The sequence below is a fragment of the Solenopsis invicta genome, chromosome 9 (assembly GCF_016802725.1).
Source record: "Solenopsis invicta isolate M01_SB chromosome 9, UNIL_Sinv_3.0, whole genome shotgun sequence".
Classification (NCBI taxonomy): domain Eukaryota; kingdom Metazoa; phylum Arthropoda; class Insecta; order Hymenoptera; family Formicidae; genus Solenopsis; species Solenopsis invicta.
In genome coordinates this window covers 15,638,787-15,657,366 of record NC_052672.1, presented here as the reverse complement: position 1 = coordinate 15,657,366, position 18,580 = coordinate 15,638,787, and the positions used below count along the sequence as shown (strand labels likewise).

The following is an 18,580-nucleotide window of genomic DNA, read 5'->3' as shown; positions in this document are numbered from 1 at the left end:
ACATAAAAATTTAATGTGCATTAAAGATATTAAATCGACAAAATATAAAAAAATGCTCTATCTTTATCGTTATCTTTCACTTTATCGTTATCGCTTCACTTCTATTTCATTTTTTGTGTGTAGACATTTATTTAAAAGCTTATAAGAGAAAGAGGAAAATAAAATAACAATTGCTTATTAATGAAATAACAAGTTTATTATTAATTACGAAGAAATACTTATTACATCACATTTAGGTTTTTTTATTACATTTGCGTATAACTTGCTTTAATAAATTGCAAGTGGTAAATGTTCAGCACATGATAGATACTGACTTAATTTTTAGGATTTAATACCAATTATTCTTATATTAAGTTTTAATATTCCTTCTACATCCAATCCCTTTTCTTTGGTCTTTGTGAGAAAATCCTTATAAATGTTGTGAACGCCTATATCATGGAGAATGTTTAGCATTTTCTCGGACGTAACTGCCTTGATGAAATCAGCAAAAATTTTGGAAGTCTTCATCTTCTCTTCATAAAGAGCGTCAATTTTGCCCAAAGGTAATATATCATAAACATCTTTGATCATTCCTTGCATTCCATCACCGATCTTTTGCGTCCTAACTAGAGATTTTAAAAAGCTCTCTATCTTGGGTGGTACATAATCTTCCATACCGATGGAACGATGTAGGTTGCTAAGATATTCAATCATAGGGAATCCAGCCTTTTCTAAATGTACTACGAGTGCATCATATTCCTCAAGAGCTTCGAGAGCACGCAGCATATCGTGGAATTCATTTGTGAATATGAATTGTATAGCTTCTTGTACTTTTGCGTCTTCATTTACATACTTGACTATTATATCAGCGAACTCTTGTAGCGGAATGAGCATGACGAAATCCACTATCTCTTCTATTAAGGTTTTTGAAGGAGATTTAATACCAATCATTCTTACATTGAGTTTCGCTATTTCTTCTACTTCCAATCCTTTTTCTTTGGTCTTCGTGGTAAATTCCTTATAGGTCTCGTGAACACCTATAGCACGGAGAATTTCTAGCATTTCCTCGGATGTAACCGCCATGATGAAATCAGCGAAAACTTTGGAAGTCTTCATCTTCTCTTCATAAAGAGCGTCAATTTTGTCCAAAGGTAATATATCATAAAGATCTTTGATCATTCCTTGCATTCCATCACCGATCTTTTGCGTCCTAACTAGAGACTTTAAAAAGTTCTCTATCTTGGGTGGTACATAGTCTTCCATGCCGATGGCACGATGTAGATTGCTGAGATATTCCATCATAGGGAATCCAGCCTTTTCTAAATGTACTACGAGTGCATCAATTTCCTCAAGAGCTTCGAGAGCACGCAGCATATCGTGGAATTCATTTGTGAACATGAATTCTATAGCTTCTTGTACTTTTGCGTCTTCATTTGAATACTTGACCATTATGTCAACAAACTCTTCTATCGGAATGAGCATGACGAAATCCACTAACTCTTCCATTAAGGTTTTTGAAGGAGATTTAATACCAATTATTCTTATATTGAATTTTACTATTTCTTCCACATCTAGTCCTTTTTCTTTGGTTTTCGTGGTGAATTCCTTATAGGTCTCGTGAACGCCTATAGCACGGAGAATTTCTAGCATTTCCTTGGACGTAACCGCCATGATGAAATCAGCGAAAACTTTGGATGTCTTCATCTTTTCTTTATAAAGAGCATCAATTTTGTCCAATGGTAATATATCATAAAGATCTTTGATCATTCCTTGCAGTCCATCACCGATCTTTTGCGTCCTAACTAGAGATTTTAAGAAACTCTCTATCTTAGGCGGTACAAAGTCTTCCATGCCGATTATACGATGAAAGTTCTTGAGAGTTTCAATTATAGGGAATCCAGCCTTTTCTATATATATTACGAGTGCTTGATGTTCCTTAAGAGCTTCAAGAGCACGCAGTATATCGTGGAATTCGTTTGTGAACATGAATTCTATTGCTTCTTGTACTTTTGCGTCTTCATTGAAATACTTGACTATTATGTCAACATACTTTTCTTGCGGAATGAGCATGACGAAATCCACTATCTCTTCTATTAAGGTTTTTGAAGGAGATTTAATACCAATCATTCTTACATTGAGTTTCGCTATTTCTTCTACTTCCAATCCTTTTTCTTTGGTCTTCGTGGTAAATTCCTTATAGGTCTCGTGAACACCTATAGCACGGAGAATTTCTAGCATTTCCTCGGATGTAACCGCCGTGATGAAATCAGCGAAAACTTTGGAAGTCTTCATCTTCTCTTCATAAAGAGCGTCAATTTTGTCCAAAGGTAATATATCATAAAGATCTTTGATCATTCCTCGCATTCCATCACCGATCTTTTGCGTCCTAACTAGAGATTTTAAAAAGTTCTCTATCTTGGGTGGTACATAGTCTTCCATGCCGATGGCACGATGTAGATTGCTGAGATATTCCATCATAGGGAATCCAGCCTTTTCTAAATGTACTACGAGTGCATCAATTTCCTCAAGAGCTTCGAGAGCACGCAGCATATCGTGGAATTCATTTGTGAACATGAATTCTATAGCTTCTTGTACTTTTGCGTCTTCATTTGAATACTTGACCATTATGTCAACAAACTCTTCTATCGGAATGAGCATGACGAAATCCACTAACTCTTCCATTAAAGTTTTCGAAGGAGATTTAATACCAATTATTCTTATATTGAATTTTACTATTTCTTCCACATCCAGTCCCTTTTCTTTGGTTTTCGTGGTGAATTCCTTATAGGTCTCGTGAACGCCTATAGCACGGAGAATTTCTAGCATTTCATCGGACGTAACCGCCGTGATGAAATCAGCGAAAACTTTGGATGTCTTCATCTTTTCTTTATAAAGAGCATCAATTTTGTCCAATGGTAATATATCATAAAGATCTTTGATCATTCCTTGCAGCCCATCACCGATCTTTTGCGTCCTAACTAGAGATTTTAAGAAACTCTCTATCTTAGGCGGTACAAAGTCTTCCATGCCGATTATACGATGAAAGTTCTTGAGAGTTTCAATTATAGGGAATCCAGTTTTTTCTATATATATTACGAGTGCTTGATGTTCCTTAAGAGCTTCAAGAGCACGCAGTATATCGTGGAATTCGTTTGTGAACATGAATTCTATTGCTTCTTGTACTTTTGCGTCTTCATTGAAATACTTGACTATTATGTCAACATACTTTTCTTGCGGAATGAGCATGGCGAAATCCATTAACTCGTCTATTAAAGTTTTTGAAGGAGATTTAATACCAATTATTCTTATATTAAGTTTTACTAATTCTTCCACATCCAGTCCTTTTTCTTTGGTCTTCGTGGTAAATTCCTTATAGGTCTCGTGAACGCCTATAGCATGGAGAATTTCTAGCATTTCCTCGGATGTAACCGCCGTGATGAAATCAGCGAAAACTTTGGAAGTCTTCATCTTCTCTTCATAAAGAGCGTCAATTTTGTCCAATGGTAATATATCATAAAGATCTTTGATCATTCCTTGCAGACCATCACCGATCTTTTGCGTCCTAACTAGAGATTTTAAAAAGTTCTCTATCTTGGGTGGTACATAGTCTTCCATGCCGATGGCACGATGTAGGTTGCTAAGATATTCAATCATAGGGAATCCAGCCTTTTCTATATGTATTACGAGTGCCTGATGTTCCTCGAGAGCTTCAAGTGCACGTAGTATATCGTGGAATTCATTTGTGAACATGAATTGTATAGTTTCTTGTACTTTTGCGTCTTCATTTAAATACTTAACCATTATGTCAACAAACTTTTCTTGCGGAATAAGCATGACGAAATCCATTAACTCGTCTATTAAGGTTTTTGGAGAAGATTTTGGCACATTAATACCGAAAAGGAGATACAAGATATCTTCCACAATTTTTACATTGACTGAGCTGGCTTCAAGACGACTTACGATGTATTGGACGGCTTCAATTTTGCTAACTTTGTTAACAATTTGTTGAAAATTGTCAGATTTAAGTTGATTAATGAAGTTGACAAAGGCTTTAGAGGTTTTTAATTTATCTACGTATATACTAATAAAGACATCGTAATCGATATGTTTTTTCATGTCTTTGAAGAATCCGCGGAGTCCACCGGTTCTCTCCTTTACAGAGTATGTTTGAGAGCTAGGTGGTACAAATTCCTTGATATCGAATAATTTGTTAATCGTATTGATATTCGGCAAGATATTGATACCTTCCCTCTGCAGATAAATTAAAAGCCTCATCACTTGGGGAATTTTTATAATATCCCCCAGCAGGTCGTCAACTTTAATATTATTTGCAAGGTCTTCAAAAAAATTTTGTACTTCATTATCATACATTATATAATCCTCGAAGACATCAGCCATTTTTTCTAGAGGGAGTAAATCTAGAATATCTTGAAGATCTTCATGGAGAGGTCCTTTGCCAAAGTCTGGGAACTGGTGAGCTTGTCCCAGACCAATAATGGCCAAGACAGCAAATAGTCCTAATGTGAACTTCATCTGTAAATTAATATTTAATGTGTTACAACATATCGTTTAATATGTATAAATATGACGTAACGAGAAGTATTATTTGGAAAAGGATTGATACTTTTTATAATAATTAATTTACGTATACAAAGTATTTATGTGATTATATATAAACATAAGGTAAACAACGAAATAATAATTATTTACGTCATTGTTTTAATTATGTTATTATGATTGCTTAACATAGCAGATATTATTTTATATATAAACATGTAAAAAATAAAAAAAGTATTATAAATTAGGAAAAAGTTAAAATAAAAGTTTATAATTAAAGAATATATTGTTTATATATTAATTGTTTTTATTCTTTGCATTTAATTTTAACTAGAAACATTTTTAGATACATATTAATTTAAAGTTACAAAACAGTAAAATACAAAAAAATACAGCAAAAATACAGAAATAAAATTAAAAATACAGACATATGATCCGTTAATGATAAGAATTATAATTAATAACAAAATTTATAATTAAGAAAGAGAGAGGATATTCTAATTTGAAAGATCATTTTAAAGATTATTTTTACGCATTTTTTGCTCTGAACTGCAGTTTAACGTTGGAGATTTAAATACGTGTTTTTTACTTCTTTACTTATACAAAAGTTTAATTTTTAATTTTAATTATTAATATAAAATAAAGATATATATAAATACAGATATTATATATAAATATAAAATAAAGATATTATATATAAATACAAATATTATATATAAATATAAAATAAAGATATTATATATAAATACAGTATAATTAAAAAAATCCTTTTTATATTGTCCGAGGGGTTATACCTTTCGTACCGATCTTAAATCAACAATCTAAAATTTATTTTAGATTTATACAAATGTGATTACCGTTAGAACTAAAATAACTCATTTATCGCAATGTTGAACAAAACGGCGATCAACTAAAATATAAGAAAGAAAATTTGTAAAATTTTTAAAATTTTTGTAAGTTGTAAAACTTTTTTCAAAATAGTAAATAATTAGTTTCAATCATATTTACAAATATTACGAATACTTTGCTTTAAAACAGAAATTAATTGATGCAGTACTTTTTGAGAACACTCCTGAACAAGGTTGAAAGAACATAAATTTAATAAAAATCTAATTTTATTTAAAGTTCCACAAAAGCATTGTTTGGCTCAAATGCTGCGTTCTTCAAAACGTATAAACAACAACAAACTTTCAATTTCAAAACGTTTTACAGGCTTATTCTTAATAGTATAAAGATTGAGAAACTGATTGAAAATAATTGATTTTTTTTATCTATCAAACTAGAACACCTCTTTAAGTTTTTTTTTAAATAAATCGTTTCTTTGTACTTTTAAAACATACATACAGTTTTGCTTTGCTTTGATTTAAAAAATGATGGCGTTTACACATTCAAATGCATTCTTTCTTTACTTCTTTAATTATTTTATAAATACAAAACTTATCAAATCACTTTATATGTGCTTTATGCTTATAAGATAATCATAGTTTAAAACATTAAAACATTTTTTAACACTTAACGTTTTAAAACGTAACCTTTTAATACTACAATTGAAAACAGCAGTAATAAATGATACACTGTAGTAATTGAGACAGTTATACTATGAAGAAATTTTCTTTACTTACCATGGCAGCTCTACAGCTAGTAGATGCATACTAATGATCGTTAACAATTGTCGTATATTTATATACTGGTAATATCAAACTTCATGCGAAAGGCTTAGAATACTAGATAAGAAAATGCTCAGGAAGACAGATCAGATTGTGAGATATTGATTCATATGAAATTATAGATGTATTTGATAAGCAAACACTGATATAACATGTATATACTACTATATATAACAAATAGATAAATATACGTTTTTTAGCTATATTGTACAGCAGAATGTAACAAATATGTTTAATATTTGTTAATTCTCAAGTAAAATATATGGAAAAATATATGGAAATTTGCTTTATATTATCTGATATATATATAATATATATATATATATATATATACATAGATACACACCATAAATACATATGTAATAAAATATTTTATTCATTTATTTTAATAAAAATAATTGATTTTAGTTGCCTTTCAAAGAATATTTCATTTTTACTCATTTTGCCTTGCAATTGTTATTTTCTTTATTATTCATCTATCTGTTATATTATAATTTTTTTTAATAAGTTATGTTATCTCTTTGATTTGTATATTATATATGTGTGTGTGTATTATCTTATTATGAGTGACGAATTATTTTATCTGTTAATTTGTACCTTAAAATTATAGACGTTACGTTTCTTTTGTAGATAAAGAATGGAAACACTCTCACTTTTTATATTTTATATTTTATATTTATTTATATTATAGATTTTCTTAAAATATATCTATAATTAAATTATATTTGTTTTTTTTCTAAACTATTGATACTATAATTCATATCAAATTTTTAGAACATGTACTAAAACAATTTATCATTAAGTTTTTATTTTCTGTTATTAAATAAGATTTATCCGAGATAACACTTAGAAAACAATTTATTTCTCTGAATATATATTTATTGTAAATTTTTTTGTAAATTTATAATAACGCAGCTTTTATTAAAAATATCAAGAATAAAACATAAATTTGTCATTGATAATGTTAGTTGAATGTTAATTAAAAAATTAAAAACAAATAACATGCCTTTAATGCTATGAATCTCCTTAGTAACATATATAGAAAATATAAAGCAAAACATAAAAAATTTCGAGTGCCCGGTTTGCAGATTATAAAATATTAAATTGATGAAATATATAATTTTATTAGTCTATTTTTTACAATGTAATTACTTTCATAAGTTGTGTTATCTCTTTGATTTATATAACATCTTATATAATATCTCCACGTGTATAAGATTTATACGAGTGATTATTTTATTTGCTAATCTGTATCTTAAAATCACAGATTACATTTTCTTCGTAAGAGAATGAACAACACTCCCACTTTTTACATTTTATATCATAAAATTTATTGTGATATGTCCATCATTAAATTATATTTCTTTGTAATAGATTGTTTATGTTAATCATGATTCATATATTAAATTTTCGGAACAAGTACTTGAAACAATTTATCATTGATAACAATTTTTTAATTTCCGTTATTAATAAGAATTTTCTAAGATAATCTTCGCAGCTGGTTTCAGGAAAAATTCGAGTATTTACGATTAAATTTTTGTTGGTGTTGATCCAGAGAGAAAACAATAACACTAAGAAACCTTCAATTTTTAAATTTCGATAACTTTTAGTTATTATTTTACCCTAAACTTTAATAAAGGATATAAAAATTATATATATGTATTATTTAAATCAAAATCAGTAAAATCTTTCTATTTTAAAATGTTATACGTATAACTGTGATCATTAATGATTATTCACTATCTCTCAGTGAAATTCCAATTAAAAGGAGAGGGGAGGACTTTCGCTGATTGGAATCAGCATATTATCACTAAAAAACAATGCACATATCACCAATTGATATAGTTGTAAATAAATTGAAATCAGTGTATTACTCATTGTTTTCCAGTGGATGATTCCGTTTCAGAAAATATCTTGCGATAAAACAATGCTCGTATCTATCAAACGTCAACTATTCTCTAATTATCGAAAGAAAGTATTCTTTTGATTTTTCTTGGTAGAAAAATATTGCTATAATAATTTCAATGATTAAGTAAAAATTAAATAATTCAGTGACGATAGAATGACAAAGTTCAAATCGATTAGAATAATACACGACCATTTCCCGTGATGTTAAATAAAAACAGACGGATCTGTCCAGACACCATTTATGCCCAGACTCGTTAATAAAGCGCTTGGTATAACTTGATTTTCGCGACCGAGTCGAAGCCTGATAGCGAGTGAGCACGTGAAAGCGTGGGAAGGAGCGGAATGGATGCTATCGTTCCGCGATAATGGCCGTAATGACGACGATAATGCCTCGACACACGCGTCGTGGAACCGGTGGCTTGATATATCGTTTAAATCACGACCGACGTCATTACGTACGGATGCTTCTCGTCGTAACAACGATTCCGACGACAGAGAGTGCCGGAGTTAAGCGCACCCTATGGAGAAGACGCTCGTGCAGTGTCGTTAACAGTGTCATCTCCTTGTCGTCCACCTATGCGAACGGCTGAATATGAAGTAAACGGGAACCACACGACGAGTCGTTTGCGGCAGTAACGATAGCCTGACAGTAATAACCCTCTTCGTTTATACACATTGATGGAGCTCTATCGTTGCCAACGAGCAGGTATCATACATGGAATTACGAGCGTCCGCTTTGTCCCTATTCAATTGCGGATGGGAATTTCAGAGTTATATTTCTTACGTATTCAGCGATACAGATTCCGATAGTAAACTGATCGTTAGCTTTTCTTATACGCGCGTATAGAATAGTTTAATAGTTATTATCTACTCCTTTTGTCTTCGAACATACGCGAATGATTTAACAATAACTATAAAATAATATAACACAATTAATGGTTCCTAGTATTCCTTGAAGTGTCTAATATTCCTCAGAAAAACAAAAACTTGCATATCTGTTGTACACCCAAGGACTTTGATTCTGTCCATGGGGAAATTTTTCAAACTGAGAAGTTACCACTTTCTACATACTCGCAGTTCATGATTAATAAAACGACTAGAGCTTATTGGTCGTTACGTTAATCATGAACTGTAAGTATGTAGAAAGATAGCGACTTCTCAGTTTGGAAAATTTCCCCATGGACAGAATCAAAGTCCTTGGGTGTACATGTATTCCAAAATTAGAAATGTGACAGTCATTTTTTTTTTTATTAGACAGCATTTTTCTACAATATTATAAGTATATAGAGAAACTTATCAACATTTTTTCATAAATTTTTATAAATTAATAAATAATTGTTATAAATTTTTCATTCTTTTTTGCATAAACTTGTAAACACTTTTTTATTGTAAAATTTATATTAATAAATTATTAGTTTTTTAGGCGTTAATAGAAAAAAAACCATTAACTTTTACGTTATTAAATCAGCCTACAATATTTTAATGCATTGAAGATATATTTATAAAATTGTACACTGCAAACCACAATAATTAAAGCAATATAACATGAAAAAATCGAAGAGATAAAAAGGAAGAGAGAGAGAGAGAGAGAGGAGAAAATTTTCCAACTAGTACGAATATTACAACAGTTACCAATTTCCATTTATTTATGATATTAGTACAAATACGATCGATTCAATAATCGATGCCGCGATGAGCGAACCATTCCTTCTGCAATTCCAAACTATTATTAAGCAAACCTGTCGCGCTCGTGATTGTTAGTATTTTCACAATTTCGAAAACCACGACCGTTTATTTACGTGATAGAAAATTCTCGGATAATCCTCAGGGATTATCGTCAGATTTAAATCATACGCATCCGCGTGGGTGAATCGTTTTAGTCATGTATTCGTTTGCAAAGTCAAATTAATTCGTATAATCTTCGTTATCGCATAAAGCGGAGTACATAAACCTCTGGTGCTTGCTAACCAATAATAGAATTTCTCTCTTCCGCCCATGTTATTTCCGAATGAAATGGATAATACCAATTTCCACAATGCACGTTTCAAATGCGTCGCGCTCAATGGATTTGACGCTCTCTAATGTTTAACGTCGCCGGTTTATTCATTAACTTGAAAAGCGCGGCCATCCGCTTAAGCAGCGATACTCCATCCGAGACATATAAATGCAGAGTAATTGGCGTTATAACGCCATCGTCATTATTAATGATCTTTTTCCGCTGTATGACTCGATTGCATCGCCCATTCGGGACTTAACTTTTGCTGCCGTTGCGCATATTGATTTTTGGGCTCTCCAAACAGCATTATGCAAACTACAGTCTTACATAAAATTGCAACGTTGTTTTTCAGAGCCAGAAGAGAAATATGGAAAGACGTGTTTTTAACAATACAATCGCGTTCGTTACATATTTGCTATTTTAATTTAAAACAACGCCGTTTCGCGAAGCAAATCCTCTCGATTTAATATTTCGCCAGATTGCTCTTCCGCGATAGACAGTATTTTCTTAACGGACTAAAACCGTGGCGCGCGCATGTTTTCTTTGGCCGGGAGAAATCGCGATCTTTCTTGTTTCTGTATTTTCCAAGCGAAGTAAACTTATCTACATTATTCAAATGATCCTTCAGAGTTCTCGTTTTAGTCTCGTCCAATATTACTCGCAACCGCTACGGTGAGGAGACGGAATTCATCCTGTACCACGGGGATCAGCGTCGCAGTGGATTAAACTATGCACGGCCATGTCGGGAATGCGTTGATAACATTATGCGCATCTTTTTCCCTCATGAATGTCGCCGAGATGCGGACGGATGGAACGAGTGGATTTATAACGGAGGCGAAAGATTTCCGCGCACCTCGACGAGACCACGCCGCGTACAAGACAGACGCGTAATATTCATTTTGCGAGATACGCCCCTTGTTGTAACGCAGGATGGAAAATCAAGGAAGGTCCTACCACGCGAGGTACACGCTTACTAGCTCTCCCCCACGGGCCGCGTCCTTCGTCGACTTATTATTCCGCATTATACCAATCGCCCTGTACGCCACGCTCCTCGCCTCGGTATCGCGCGTCGACAACACGCGCGAGAATCGCGCCGAACTGGGCGTGTATCGCGCGCGAGCGCGATTAAATTCATTCGTCGGCCGAGAGAGGAAACTATTCCGCAACTTCTCCGCTTCGCAGATTCGCAACTGTGAGATTAAGCGAGAAGGAGTGGGACGGCAGTAGCGACGGCAACGGTAAGGAAGAAGCGTAGACTCTGGGGGATGTCGGAACGCGAGATAACGTGTGCACGGTTTAGGTTGTATATACTAAGCCGGTCGCCGAACAAGAATACGCGCTCTAGCTACTGCAGCTGCGACGTTCTACTTGCTACATGTACGTGCCATATTGTATACATTAGCTTGTGCATAAAAGAAAGTGTTCCCGGCAGAAAAAGACGATTAAGAGAGGGAGACATGGGCACAACGCGACGGCCTTAATTTAATCTTTCTTGTGTAACTAGATGCGCTATCGCTAGATATGTTATTAATCAGGCTATTCAAATATTACGGAACTGGCGAAAAAAACATTATTTTATTTTGAAAAGATAAAGAAGAAAATTGCTGCTTTAACCTCGCGGTTCTTTCTAATCAAAGAATATTTTATTTATTAAATTCGAAGAGCCGTGTATACGTGAATTTCTTTTAAATCTTTAATTATATTTCTCTGACATTCAGACTACATAAATGAGCTTTTTTTTATAATGGTTGTCAATTTAATAAAAACGTTATTATTGCATTCCAGTATCAAGACGGAACGTTTCGATCTACTTGGTCCTCATCAGCCGTCAGTTATAAAATGAATTACAATAAATCTCGCGGGGAAATAATAAACTACCATCCGAGTTTTCTGCGTATCGATTATAATGGTTTCACGTTGTTCGACTCAATCTTTTCCACAGAACGCATTAAAAAAAAAAAAATGCGATTGTTTCTGCGAATACCAAATAAATATGTATTATTAGTCTCGGATATTTTATTATAATTTAATTCATTTTATAACTGATGAGAACGAAGCAGGTCAAAACGTTCCGTCTTGATATTGGAATACAATAATAAAGTTTCTATTAAATTGACAAGCATTATAAAAAAGCTTGTTTACTTGGTCTAAATTTTGAAAATTTATTATTTTGTAAATACGAGCAACGTTTTTATTATTATTAGAAATTTTCTAATAATTATAACAATGAATATTTTGCCATTAAGAAAAAGGACAGGCCGTTTAATTTGCGGCAGCTTATTTTCCTTCTCGCATGTTAATCTTAAAATTTTGTAGCCAGTGATACCGACGCAGAAATTTTTTCATCACCTACGTCTATCAGAAATATGTTCGGATGCGCTCGAAACCGCGCAATATGGTTGCTCCAGGAAAATAGCTTTCATTCGTGGCAGAATAATTGAGGTCACCGCACCACTTCGGTGAACGCGGAAATCGGCCGAAATCCCGAAAATCGAATTTTCCGCCTTCGCTCCAATTTCAGTTGGCTTTTAATAAGTCAACAGACAAGCTCGCTCGATATTCAGCCCAACGTGCGGTACCGCGGCACAGGCCAATACCGAACGGTCGGTCGTCCTCCCCGTCGTCGTCGGCGAAGGCGTGCAGTTCGCGTTTCGTTCCAACGCGTCACGTGCACGCCGTCACCGCGAACCACTTCAAATCTGACACCGCATCGGCGCACGTACGCAGCCGGTTTAAGCGGGCATGTTTGCACTGCCAGTGTTCCGCTAACGAACCTATCCAGCCACCCCGAACCCCGTCTCGCGAACCCTTAGCGACCCGGCTGATTCCTCGTCGTCGCTGTATTCAGCTGCCATGTTTCGCTCCCCGCTTCGCATATTCGCTTTAATGACATAAGTCGAAACGCCGCGAAACTTTTGACGCGTCGAAATCGTTTTTCTAATTCGCAGTCACAGCACGTTGCGTCCCAATTTCGAAGAAAATATATTTCTTTTATTTACATATGCAAAGAGTTATCGTTTTTTTTTTACAAAAAAAAATATTAGAATCAAAATTATTTTAATTTTTTTTTATTCTTTTCGGTTTTTTTTTTTTTTAAACGTGCATACATATATTGCATAAAATTATGACAATATGTATAATCTTCTGCTGCATTTATACTTCAATTTTATTTCATTTATTTGTAAAACAAATAATCTAAAGACAAATAGTCAAGAAGGAGCCATTTCTCGGATCAGAAAATAACAAATAAAGAGACGGAAAATGGTAACATTTTCACAGAGTTGAATATATTCATCAATTGTTTAAATTAACCGAAGATATACTTTGAAACTAATTCAAATGCGAGAACTAGAGAAACACGGTCAAACAACTGTTAGCGTACGAGTCAGTAAGGAAGAGAAGATGAGTTGTTCCCTGTCAGAAACAGTTACGAACGCATTTAAGGAAGTTAAATCGGGATGTTTGTTCCTCAACATTTGGCGGTTCTAGTAAATTCAGGCATTTACGAGATTAATTTCAATTATAAAGGAAAAATAGCGATTAATGTACAATTATATGAATTTTTGTAGATCAAATTGTTATTAATTTACAAGCTTATTGAATTTATTTATCGAAACGCTTTCAAATAATATATGTATTGATTAAAACAAGTCGACTTTATTTAAAATACTCAATTTCTCATTTGCATTTTGTCAGACGAGCGTCTGACAGTGCTAACTCGCGAAATAAACTCGTCGCCGCGAAATGTAAACGCGCTGAACGAAGCGACAGAATTTGGAAGCATCAGGTGTTGTTATTTGAGGAAGACGCGAAAGACACGGAAAAACAATGGCGTGGACGCTGCTGCAGTTCCGCGTAAATAAAGAGATAATTTATGATCGTTACACAATGATCGTCATAAATCGCATTTCTACTGGTCGACAGAACGTGCCGTTATGCGAGGAACTCCGCTTCCGCCCGTTAGCCTCAATCCCATCCCCGCACCGCCGCACTGTCGATATTTTACCGCGGGAACGCAATACACGGCCGGCATAATTTATCTGTTTTCAAATATGCCCGCGCCGATAGATTTACATATTTTAATATAAATTCCTAAATGCCGGCTCCCGTCCATACAGACAGCCCCATGAAGCACCGAGTACGTCTTTATCGATCATCACCTTGCCGCTCTTCCGCGCTTTACATCTTACTCCTTATATACTCCCTCCCCCTTCCCCGCCTTTCCTTAATGTAACAACTAAGAGCACCTAAAAGTGAGGAATAAAAGCAACGGATTCTTTGCATGTCTTCGCGTTATTAATTGTACCGTAGCAAGTAAAGTAATAGCGCGCGACTATCATAACTTAAAACTGCCTGCAATTTATTTCTTCGCAAGTGCTTAAAAGGAACAATTAATACATAATTTTATATATACATAACAATATTAAATATAGCTGTATATGTATTGGAGGGATCGGAAAGTAATGTTATTTTTATAAATAATGTAAACAGTATGCAAGTTTGTTATAATTTATTATTTATTAATTTTTTAAAAATCTGGTTTCCTTAATATAATATAATATAATATAATATAATATTTTATTATATTTTATTTTGTCTTTACAAAAGAAGAGAAAGAAAATCCTGATTGCATCGTATCATATGCAGCCTTCAAAGCGATGAATTGAATGTACAATCTCACTGTAATACCGCGAGAAACGAGATCTAATCGCAGAGTTAGAATACGAGGCGTATACTTAGATTTTGACAGGACCCGACATTCGATGCATGCCAGGAAAATCGATTTTCCTGATAACGCGACGCGATTCCCTCGAACTGCTCGAAGCACGACGGAACTTGTTTGACACCTTAACTATCGCTCGCACTCGGATGCCTCCCTGGTTGACAGTCGAGCTTGGTACATTGTGAGCCGCTATTGTCGGAAGTTCGTGTTTAGAAGCACCCACACGGATGCGCAACGTAGATATGGGAGACGCGCGCTTGTGTATAGGAAACGTGCATTTCGATCGTGTTCACGTATAAATGCCAAATGACACCTCTGTATTTGTCATGCGCGGAGCAGGATGTAACCGCTGGGTGCGTGTAGCAGCCACTTCGTCGAAATTTGAATGCAACGATTACACGTGAATATATGTGCCGATAACGTTGCTTCGCGATAAGCGGAATTTGTCACAAATCTGAATTTCGAGTATATCTTTTTAGAGCGATATGAACAAAGACGAGGTATCGCGCGAAATAAACGTAGCGAGATTCGATTGGCGATATTTGTCTTCTGATATAATATAGTGGCCATAAATTTCGAGTATACATTGCGTTGTAAAATACACGAAGAATATCTTTACGATGTCATTTTTTGTGTATTCATATGAAACATATGTACGATAAAAACGAGATAAAAATCCTCTCTTGTCTCAGATCTCATTACATCATTTATTTTTATCATTAAGTAGCTTCAATTGAACGTGCATTAAAGAAAATTACATTTATTAGCGAAGCTATTAAGTAAAATATAAACAGTATTACGGTAGAAAGAACAACTCAGATGTAAAAATTTTATATTCATATCAAAAATGCAAAGCAACTTAAAAGCTTAGTCTTTGGTTGGAACCCCGAGTACTTTATTATTAATGTAAAGTTGTTTCTTGTAAAGTTGTTGTTGTATTAAACGGACACACTAAAAAACGGGTATCTTACTGAAGATATTCTTTATGGAAGCTCGCCGGTATGCTGGATGGTAAGCTCCGTAATCTGCAATTAAGTAACGCGTAAAATGATTTTCCTATATTTATTAGGGAGGAAGTACGTTAACGATCGTTTGAACCTGAACTTCCGGTCGCGTCCCAAGAGCATAAATGAGCGCATCCGCTATGTCCATTGGATTAAGAGCTGGTGTTTTTTCGAGGTCTTCTATTGCCTCGAAATGTGCACTTATATTCGTTTTTACAATACCAGGACTGATGCTCTGAAAAAATCGGACAAGTAATAATTAACTTACTATGTAACAATATTGCAAAATTACATGATTAATGTGCGTTATGTATTAATTAAATATTATCATTTACATAACATGGAAATAAAGAATAACGAAAATTAAATAATCAAAATGTGATCGTAACTTACAGTAATTCGAATAGAAGCCTTAATTTCCGCTAATTCTTGTCGCACTACGTGAGTCAGAGCAACAGATCCGTGCTTAGTAGCAGGATACAGATTAAAACACAAATCAACATTGAACGGTATGTAATGGCCCAGAACACTGAATATCAAAAGTATCAATATTAATAAATGTTGCACTGTAAATAAACATTTTTATAAACGTTGTAAAAAGATTTCTCCTAATTTCTGTCTTATAGTATGGAAACTTTAGAAAATTTGTTTCAAGAAAATTTAATTACTTTAAAGACTTATGGTGACATTTAGTCATTGTTAAGGTACGAATTATAGGTTACAATACCTGTTGATATTGAAAACATGTCCTTCGACATTACGTTCGCGCATCGAACGCACTGCTCTGTTGATACACACAGCAACTGCGAGGACATTAATATTTAACAGTCTTTCAAATGCCTTCCTGTCGCTCTCTGCAAGTGTAATTTATGGAATTTTTTTAAACAACCAACAAGATGACGAAGACCGAGGTCTTTCATTATAATAGTGTGAGTGAAAACCTCGCAAGACGTATGTAGCATATAAAAATAAGATTTTTTTTTTCTAGCGAGATAATAACATCCTCCGCGTAAGAGGTTGTTTTGAGCGATCTGAACAGCACTTTGTGATTAAAACTTGTGATTAAAAGATTTTTAAATAAGATATTTAATCGATACTCAAATTCTTCAAGTGCTGCGAGATAAAATGCTTTAACATCCACGAGTCCTCTATAGATGCATCTCTGTGCATTCTTCCTTTTAAATAGATTATAATAATATTCGTTATCACATCGTTATTATATTATATCATTATCTGAAATTATGAACATATAAGTTCACAGCTTCAAATTAATATCGATAACATAATATTAAGATAAAACGTATAATGCATATTATATTTCTCTAATTAATTACACGGAAAAGAATTAAATTGATCACGGAGAAAAACAGATTGATTAGAGCATACAAATATAATAATTTGTTTCAATAATTTTTGAAAATGCAAAAGTCCCTATTTTTATTTGTAATATTCTGTATAAACACATGAATATCAATCATACCTATGACTCGTGAATATTCGCAAACGCCAGCATTGTTGACCATAATGTCCACACCACCTAATGTCTCAATGTGCGAGAATGCTTCATCGATCTCGTCCTCGCGAGTTATATCACAGTATATAGCGTGTAACGTGCCCGGAAAACCTTCTCGCTTACATTCCGCATCGAGTTTTGCTAATCTTTCTTTCTGGACATCCAGAGCAGCCACGTTCACTCCGTTTTGCAGAAGAGCACGTGTAATTGCTTCGCCGATGCCGGATGCAGCGCCGGTAACGACTGCGGTTTTACCAAGCCAACGATCCATAATTGCCTGTCTGCAAGTACGACGTAGCTCGCGGTTGACATGCCACTAATAACTACCGAGCCGAAAATAATATCGAGCTCGTAAAAAGCGTAATCATGAGAATTCACAATCGCAGCAGCGACATTAAATTTAGCCGTGAATTTGTGGAAATGGCATTTCGATTAACAACGCATGTACTTACCTGCGTATCTCCTATTTGCTACCGTCAGCGAAACTAGTTTATCATGAAATGCACTGTAAAAAAATCACGTTATTCCGAATTCGCAGTTGCAGCGTTAAAACGATATCTAACGCAGCAGGTCAAACCAGTCGCATCAACGATGGTTTCATACTAACTGCGGCAAGTATATAATCGGAGCCATTCTGATATGAGCTGAATCATATTGTTTTGAAGTGGGGTCAGACTCTAATTACGCACGCGATTACAGACATACTATACATACGCGTATGCAACTGTTCTTTATGGATGAATATTATAGCAAACACATCTACGTGTACACATTCACTTATCCTTTCACAAAAATATAAGACACGTCGTAACATAACAAATTTATGAGCTCTAAATTTCTAGAGTAAGGAACAAAATAAAAATTTGTATGTGCATAGTCAGATCAATAAAGTTTCCGGAATGCAGCAATAAAAAAACGTAGACATCTTAAAAATGCTATATTTTATCTTTTAAAATAATCCTTTATGTCGTCAATATACGTCACGTATTTTTATAACAAAGATATCTTTATATCTTTATATCAAAAATACGTGAAGTGTATTGATGTCACAAAAGACTACTTGAAAGATATAACATTTTGTTATGTAATATATATCTATGCTTATCTTATCACTGCAGATTTTATTGTCAGACTATGGCATAGAGATATTTTATAATATTTTAAATATTATTGCATTATTTTTGTTGGATAATCTTTATATGTATTTTATTAATTGATAATAATAATTTTATT

At 33.8% G+C, this 18,580-nt stretch overlaps 2 protein-coding genes across 3 annotated transcripts; both read right to left on the bottom strand.

Moving 5' to 3' along the window:
• Positions 1 to 183: 183 nt before the first annotated feature.
• LOC105196138 lies at positions 184 to 6,255 on the bottom strand. The gene is made up of 2 exons (XM_026133274.2): positions 6,159 to 6,255; positions 184 to 4,512 (listed from the first exon to the last, which is right to left on the bottom strand). The coding sequence occupies exons 1-2, from the start codon at positions 6,159 to 6,161 to the stop codon at positions 322 to 324; spliced, it is 4,194 nt and encodes a 1,397-aa protein (XP_025989059.2). The 5' UTR covers positions 6,162 to 6,255; the 3' UTR covers positions 184 to 321.
• Positions 6,256 to 15,361: 9,106 nt separating this feature from the next.
• LOC105201878 (farnesol dehydrogenase) lies at positions 15,362 to 17,977 on the bottom strand. 2 transcript variants are annotated; one of them, XM_011170146.3, is made up of 6 exons: positions 17,800 to 17,977; positions 17,315 to 17,628; positions 16,562 to 16,688; positions 16,228 to 16,363; positions 15,929 to 16,069; positions 15,362 to 15,855 (listed from the first exon to the last, which is right to left on the bottom strand). In XM_011170146.3, the coding sequence occupies exons 2-6, from the start codon at positions 17,616 to 17,618 to the stop codon at positions 15,814 to 15,816; spliced, it is 750 nt and encodes a 249-aa protein (XP_011168448.1). In that variant the 5' UTR covers positions 17,619 to 17,628; positions 17,800 to 17,977; the 3' UTR covers positions 15,362 to 15,813. The 2 variants fall into 2 exon arrangements, with proteins under 2 accessions (XP_011168448.1, XP_011168449.1); XM_011170147.3 differs by having other exon boundaries at positions 17,315 to 17,670; positions 17,800 to 17,970.
• Between the last annotated feature and the right edge of the window lie 603 nt (positions 17,978 to 18,580).